This window comes from Neophocaena asiaeorientalis, unplaced genomic scaffold (genome assembly GCF_003031525.2).
Source record: "Neophocaena asiaeorientalis asiaeorientalis breed wild unplaced genomic scaffold, Neophocaena_asiaeorientalis_V1.1 scaffold84, whole genome shotgun sequence".
Classification (NCBI taxonomy): Eukaryota; Metazoa; Chordata; class Mammalia; order Artiodactyla; family Phocoenidae; genus Neophocaena; species Neophocaena asiaeorientalis.
In genome coordinates, this window is record NW_020173656.1 from 225445 (window position 1) to 234142 (window position 8698).

At 34.9% G+C, this 8698-nt stretch overlaps 1 protein-coding gene across 1 annotated transcript; it reads right to left on the reverse strand.

Moving 5' to 3' along the window:
* Positions 1 to 685: 685 nt before the first annotated feature.
* Positions 686 to 8554, reverse strand: RAD51AP2 (RAD51 associated protein 2). Its single transcript, XM_024747822.1, is given in 3 exon segments — positions 686 to 843; positions 4976 to 5059; positions 5407 to 8554. Coding segments are annotated over 3 exon segments (3390 nt in total).
* Positions 8555 to 8698: the final 144 nt, after the last annotated feature.

Here is an 8698-nt window from a genome sequence, read left to right on the forward strand (position 1 = left end):
CTACAGAAGAGAAGGCCTCTATCCCAATCCTGACTAAGTGATCTTGAAAAACGTACCCATCCTCTTTGCACTTCTGGTTTTTTTTCACTTTAAAAATAGGGAGAGTGGATTTGAACAGTGGTTCGTTACCTTTTTGTGAGTCATAGATCCTCTTGAGAAATCAATAAACACTAGCAATGTTCTCCACAAAAGCTTTATATACATATGTCATGAAACATAAGTTGACATATTTTATAAGATTATGAAAAGCCTTTAATGTGAACATTGTTTTTTTATTATTTTTTATTTTTTGCCGTACGCGGACCTCTCACTGTGTGGCCTTTCCCGTTGCGGAGCACAGGCTCCGGATGTGCAGGCTCAGCGGCCACAGCTCACGGGCCCAGCTGCTCTGCGGCATGTGGGATCTTCCCAGACCAGGGTCCGAACCCGTGTCCCCTGCATCGGCAGGTGGACTCTCAACCACTGCACCACCAGGGAAGCCCCGAACATTGTTTTTTTTAATGTGAATATGAGACACTAAAGAAATATTTTATAACATTTAAAGGTAGATACACACATTAGATACATACACACAAAACCCTCTCCATATTTTATAATAAAGAAAGCCCAAAACTCTTAAGCTGGAAGGAAGCATTTATCCAAAGAAAGAAACAGAAGATTTATAGATGTGAAATGTTTTGAAGTATTAGAGTCCAATACCTTCTGCTAAGTTCTCGTCACATATTTATTGCAGATAGGGATGAAGTTGTTTAAGCTTAGCTTTTCTTGACAAACCAATTCTGATTGGTCGACTGCATGTCTTAAGAGGTAGTAGTCTTGAAATTCCATATGAAAAGTTACCACCTAAAAGTATAAGACAATAAAAGTACATAAGGGAGTAAAACTCAGTCATAGTTTCTATGCTTAAAAATTTTTACTAACTTCTAATCATGATACTAGCAACATTTACTGAGTCACTGAGCTAAGTGCTTTGAATGCATTACTTAACTTACTCCAATCTCCATTTTTTAAAAGTGGAAAACTCAGCACAAAAAATTTAAGTAACTTGCCAAACATACAATAAAATAGCAGCTAAATAAAATCAGCATTCCAGTCAGGAAATCTGACCTAACAACAACAACAAAAACTATATAGGTTTTAAAGTTAACTTGATGTAGTGGTTGTAAAGACCATGTTGTTTTTCTATTAGAAGTTACTAGACTATACTGTTAATAATTACATTTGGCTTCTAATAGAGATTATTATCAATAATAGAGCACAAATGTATTTCATCTGTCATGTATCAATGGAGGGCTCTAATTTTGAAGTTTTTATTTAACATCACACTAACATTTTCTAAAAAGTTCAAACCATTTCATGGAGGTATATATGTTACTAAATCAGTTAACCAAACAAGCAGAATCAATTACTCTTGATAATGAGTACCTCTCATTAACAAAATACCTCTTACTTTGAGTACTTTTAAAAAAATAAAGAGTAGGGTACATATGTAAAGCTAAAGATGTATCAAGCTTTAACGAATTAGTGTGACCTTAACATAACAGCACATTATGCTAAAAACAGTGTAATCAACCTAACGTTAAATATGATAAAAGGTAAACAGCATGATTTCTATTAAGCTGAATCAAATAGAATCTGTGTGTATCTATGTAAACAATAATGAAATACAATACAAAATTTAGCTATATGTAAATAGAGAGAAAACACAAAAATAGCTATAAATCAGTTTATGATATTTTATTCAACATTAAAATTATAAAGTTAATTATAAAAATAAGAGGAAGAATGTATTGCTAGATTTTTTCATTTTTTTAAATGAAAAAGGATGGTCTAAAACAAAATTGTTGGATCATGAGTGATACACTAGATTTGGTTATAAATTAGGTAATTTCAGCAATTATGCTAAGTGTACACCTTTATTATGAAATTATTGTTTCAGAAAAAAGCTATGATTAGTCTACTTGATTACTTTTTCAAAGTATAGCTTTCCTCTTTCACATTCTAATACAATAGATACTTCTGGTAATTTTGCAATGGATGGGAAATGGGAAATCACTGAACCAATTTGTATCAATAGCAGGTCTTTTGCAAAGCACATGACCTTAAACAGTCATTAAATTGTGGCTATAAGAATATGCTTCTTTGTCTCCTTGGATTTCCTACCTTTTTTTAAAAATAAATAATGATCCCTTTTATTATTGCTATATACTAGATTAACTTACTGCTTTGTATTGTGTAACAATTCTAAACATCCAAGCATCATACCAGAAATTGCTCATTTTAGAAATCAATGTTAAAGAAAAAAGTCATGAAGGTTGTTAGTGGTCTTTTGGAAATAATGCCAAGTCAGTTGTTTTCTAAATCCTTGTAACTCAAAGTTCCAGCTCAACTCAAAGTCTAGCAGCATCTCCATTTGCTAGGACCTTGATAGAAATGCAGAATCTTAGAGCCTACTACACAACAAAATCAGAATCATTTAATAAAACACCCAGGTGATTCATATGTCAGATGAAATAAAAACTCACTTGAGAGCTGTGAGTTTCAGTTTTATTTGGGGACTTACTGTGGACCATAACCCAAGATACAGCCTCTCAGATAGCTCTGAAGAGGTAAGGGAGGAGGTCAGCATATATGTGATTTTGGAGAAGGGGTACCTGCAATCAGACACACATCTTGGTAGAAGGTTACTGCTAGTCAGGAGGAACAGATATCTTAATTATTTTAGTGCTTTTCTAAGTATGGGAAGATGCCAGAAATTGGATTCATACAATTTTCCCCTGAAAATATCTATCTGAAGGCCTGTTCTGCCAGTTTTTCCAGAGCACAGAATGTCTCATTCCTGATCTCTTCCCTGAACTCCTTTCAGGGTGTGCTACAGGTCAGCAAGTGCAGTGGCTAATGACTCAATGCTTGTAGAATCGGTGACTAGTGACATTCTTTGGCTGACATATATCCACATTAAAATTAGAGAAGTAGGGCTTCCCTGGTGGCGCAGTGGTTGAGAGTCCGCCTGCCGATGCAGGGGACACGGGTTCGTGCCCCGGTCCAGGAGGATCCCACATGCCGCGGAGCGGCTGGGCCCGTGAGCCATGGCCGCTGAGCCTGCGCGTCTGAAGCCTGTGCTCCGCAACGGGAGACGCCGCAACAGTGAGAGGCCCACGTAACGCTAAAAAAATAAAAAATAAAAAAAAATAAAATTAGAGAAGTATTGGTGCTAAATGGTATATGAAGCACCTGGCACACTGGCTAGCTGGCATTTAACACGCTCAAAGTACTTGCCTTCTCCATACAACAAAGAGAGAAGAGAGAGACCAGGGGAGATAGGATACCCTGGAGATATTAGTAGTAAAAATTTTAATTGGAGGCATCATGATGACAAGTGGGTAGGTATCAATAACATTTCTGTACAATCAGAAGTTTTCCGATACCTTTAAAATCATCCTACGTAAGCAGGCACCCACTCTCCCTAGGCAGTTATCCCCACTTCACAGTATCTTCCAACTTTTCCCTTAACACTACGGATTTTAACAAGCCTCAGGAAGATCATTCCATTTTTATGCACTTTGAAAGTGGATTCAAAACAACGATCCTAACATAGTATTAAATAACTGTGGCTGACCTCACACATTATTTTTCATATTTTATAACAAGGAGGAACTTTTCCTTGTGAAGGCACAATAGACTATCATGGGTTCAGATATTTCCAACAAGTGTAACATTTCTTTCCCAATTTAGGCACACACTTTAATCTGCCTCAAATATCCTTTTTATTACCACAATTAACATCAGGATGACAATATGGGTTTGTGCTCCCTAATCTTCCTTTATTCTATCACAGAATATGTTCCTAAACCCAATTTCTTCCTTTCTTCCTGTCCTAGAAGAAACAAACCCTATCCTTTTCAGGCCAATTCCACCATCCCACTTTTAGTCTTAAAGAGTATTGTTCCTTTAATTATTTCCTTTATTCGTGGGAGAAGAGATTTCCCATGGGCTTTTGATCTTCCAAGGACTTGGATTAATTTTTAAGAGTATTTCACTGTAAACTAAGAAAAGAGGAAATTATGCAATTCTGAAGTGTCTGAATAAAAGTACCAGGGACAGCAATTCTACTGATGAGAAGCCAGGAGAAATGCTTTGAGAAATGATGCATGACTGAAGATATTTTGGTAAATATACTTCACCTACACGATTATTATTTCTAGATCCAGTCTTATTGTATAATACCAGCAATTTCTGACCAAATGGAAACGTAGTTATTCAGAAAATAATTCCCTAATTTTAATCCAACTCTTACCTCACCCCCATTGGTACTGCAAGTTAGAACAGGTGTTAGACTTAGTGTGTCTCATTCTGATATTAAACACCTCTTAGGCAAAGGATAAGGTTAGCTGTTTAACTTTTCTTCAGTTTGATTTTCTATAGTAAGCACAAGTTTAAACACCATAGTCCTAAATCATGTTAATATATGTAAATGATGCTAATTTCTTTCAAAATCACTACATAAAATGTACATGTAAAGAGCCTCATAACCTTTCAAGAATAGAAAACAATGATAATAAACGTATAATTGGGAGTAACATCAACATAAATCCAACTTAGATAAATGCCTTTTTCATTTTTGCTAATTAATGTTACATACATTCGATGTGTATATTAGGTATATATATATATATGTATATGTATATATACATATATATATATAAAACACCTATTTTATCATAGTTATTGCAATGCATCACTGCAAATATTTAAACAGTTTTAGAGTGCATTTTCTAATTACATTCTAAATGATATTTTAATTTTAGCTAATTTTTAACTATAGGAATTTGCATCAGTAAATTATTAATGTTTACCAAAGTATTAAATCATGTATTTATTTGTTAACACCCTAAGTATATTTTCCTCATGCTAAAAGTACAAAAATGCAATAATCATCTTAGAAAGTATTATAGAAAATAACTAAAAATCTTACCTCCCTTCAGTAAATAATTAAATTTTTCTTCCTTAAGTTCATCAGAGAAAAAAGCTGGTCTTTCAGGTGAAGGTTTTTCACAATCTAAAAATAAAGATCAATGTGTTATAGCAAAAAGTAACTTTTATATAAAATATTAATACTATAAAAAAATTACTTTTTCAGGAATATTTCCTCCCATTGGCTCCTAATATTTAGATAAGTAAAACAGGACAAAGCTCCTTTTAAAAATTTCATCACTTGTTCCCATCAACTTCAGTATGTTATTTAATGTTTGAACAACCCTTTATAGAAAAATAATAATGCATCAATAAACATTGTCTTATACCTTATCTTCTTTTTTGCCAAAATTATATATTTGGCCTACAAAGAAAAAAAAAAGCAGCATTTTCTTTTAACTCAGAAAGTATATTTTAAAACTAATTTCATACCTTCCTTAGAAGTAGAGTAGAGTAATTCTTCCTCTGATGTTCTTAGACAGCAATATTCATTAGGAACTTCCTGTTCTCCATTTTTGGGTACTTTTTTCCATTTAAATAAACTTTGGTGTTTTTCATGCGTATTAGGCCCTGCTATCGTATCACAGAGCAAAGAAGATGAACGTATTTTGTTTTCTGTACCCATTTTCAAACCTTTTTTAATCTCCGTTTTTACCTCCACAACATCATTATTTTCTACAAAGTAATTTTCTTGCCCATTGTTGGTTTCCACAGTGCTTAGAATTTCATTTTCCATACTAATTTCATGAAACATATGGAGTTCTTCAAGTACTAAATCAAATTTACTCTTCATCTCAAAATCGTTTACTGTTGTCAGAGCGTCTCTTGATAAACACTTGGCAGATAAGTCCTGAAAACATTCATTGTTCCCAACACTCAAATGAGTTTCAAACTGAAGATTAAAACATTCTGAAGAGTCATTCTTTGGATGAAAATGCTTTGAATTAGCTAACTCACTTTCTTGAAAAATATTCTCAGATTCATTTCTGTCAGCTACATTATTTCGATTAACATATTTAGTTTCTTCCACACTTACTTTCTTATTCATTAATGAAACTGGTTGCACAAAAAATATGCCTTCCGTTGAATAAAAACTCTTTTTCTCTTCCTTTTCTATCTTAATATCTTCATGAACTTGGCAACTGTTTGTTAAACTTTGTGCTGTGACTTTTACTTCCTCCTTCAAAATTAAGTCACATTTTTTTTCTTCAATTTCACTTATCAAGTCCCCAAAATTTAGCACCGGAGTTATAGTTGTCAGATTGGTTTGTTCATTGTGTTTTTTGTCGTGGCTTGCCTGTATAGCCTGTTGCCTAATACTGAAGAAATCTTCAAATATGCATTTAAAATTAAATCTGTTGATCTTATTATGCTTTTGTTTTCCTTCAGAATACAAATCTTGGTTCTGCATATTTATTTCATAAGTTTTTTTATTAATATATTTCTGGATCTGTATAAATTGAGGACAAGACTTAACATGTGTTTTAACAGTTTTAGGACTACAGTGAACCCAGTTTCCCACACTCATGAGCCGTTCAGGACAACTCTTATTCTTGTAACTAATTTCTTTTGTCAAAAAAATTTCATCGATGTCATCAAAGTCCATTAAAAGGGGAATTTTTTCATATGTTTCAAAAATTGGAAAGTGTATGCTTTTAATTGTCATACTGGAGGAACTGATAAGTTTTTTCACTGCTATGTTTTTTGGATAATTCAAATATATTACCCATTTGAAAATGCATCTCTCTTCTAATTTAGAATCATTTTCAATTATTGTTAAAGAGTCAAAGTTATTGAGCAAAGATGTTATGTTGGTTTTCAATATAATATTTAGAAGGTCTAAAACACTGGTTTGTAAATATATGCTTAAAATGTCATTATTTCTATTGACATTCATATTCCTAGTTATTAGATTTTGAACATCAATTTGATTTTTACACTTCAAAATTCCATACCAGGTTAAGATATTACTATCTTTTTGATTTCCTGAAATACTTTTAAGGAAATAAAAAATTCCTGTAATGAAATTTTCAAAAATACTGCTTAAATGAAAGTCTTTTTGTGTAGTATAACATCTCAACAGTAGCATATTATCGTTTTCTCCTTTACCTTTGAACCAAAAAATTTTTATTGAAGCTTTTTGACTACCCAGTGTTTCTATCATGAGAGGCTTTGATTTTTCTTCGTGTGTTTTCATGACTTCTGTATTGTGATAATTTTCTTTGCTTAAAAGATCTGTTTCTAATAATTGTTGCAAATTCAATATTTCTCCAGTTGTTTTCATATTTTCACATTTAGTTTTGTAACTATCCATAATCCAACAATTTTTCCTATTTTTTCTCAAAATATGTCTAATGTTACAGTCCCAGCTTTTCGATTTTTCTGATCTGGTAGATATGTAGCTGTCCAGGCATGTTTCTGCCTCTTCCCAATTTGCATTTTCTAGTTTTATAGTGAAATTCTTTGCAGAGTCTATTGCACCAGACTTGATACTACAGTGATTATAGTAGTGTAAACTGATCAAGTCTTTTTTTCTCACACAAACACTTTGGTTGCTGAGTGACTGGTGGTTACTTCCATAACATTCAGAAAAAATATTTTCTGCATCCACAACTTTTTTATCATCCTGTAACTTTTGCTTCTTAACATCAGGTCTATTTTGGGACCAGTGAATGTTTGTGAAATCCCTCACATATGCCTCATTTTTGTCATTTTTCTTCATTATTTCCTTTAAATAGACAGAAGACATTTTGCTATTTAAATCAGTTGGAAACTCAGGGATACTTATCGTGCCGCTATCTCTGAAATAGCTGGGTTCGGCAATTTCCATGCTGGGCTGGGTTTGAGATTTTGATATTTTTAGTGTAGATGCTGAAATGCTATTTTCTTTTTTATTTGATGGCATAACGCTGTCAGCTTTACATCTGTTCTTAATATCATGAAACATTGATTTGGTTTCCTTGTAAAAGGTAACATCTAAAAATGAATTTTCTGTCTGTTTTGTGCAATTATTGTCTTTCTGGCTATTGTCTCTCCCCCGGGGTAAATATCGTTTTCCATCATCGTTTTTAATTGCCTGTCCATCATGTATAGAGGCGTTGGGCAGCTGACCAGCCTCTGTTCCAGATCTATCACTGCAATGCACACCGAAGGACTCTCTGTCATACAGCCCTGGTTCACAAGACGTTCTAGAAGCCTTCAAACCAGAAACAAAACTTTGTGAGGGGAGAGACCGCAAACAACTCTTCATCTCAAATCCGCTATTTTGGCATACCAAGTTACACATCTGCTTCTCACCGACAGATTTCTCCACACGCGAGTCTGTGGAGTTATCAAAAATCTCCTTGGCTGAAACCAGAAGCGCCTTGAAGGGTCTGGCCGACGACTCCCAGGCTTTTTCCACCTCAGACAAGCGAGGCACCAAAGGCAGCCTCCAGCCCGCCTCAGAAACACCACCGGGCTCCTCAAGACGGGGCCGCTTACTACGGGGTGGTGGGGAATCAGGGTCGTCAGGAGGCGGTAAAGGGGAAGCAGGCTCCCCGAGCTCCACAACCTGCAGCGCGCGCTGCGTGAACGACATGACAGCGAACTGAGGGAATCTGTCAGAGGCTCCGGCCAGACTCGGGTCTCTCAGCAGGCGCAAAGTGGCTCCGCCCCACCGCGCCCCCTAGCCCCACCCCCCGAGCCCGCCTCGGTCACGCCCCTGACACGCCCCTTGAGGCCT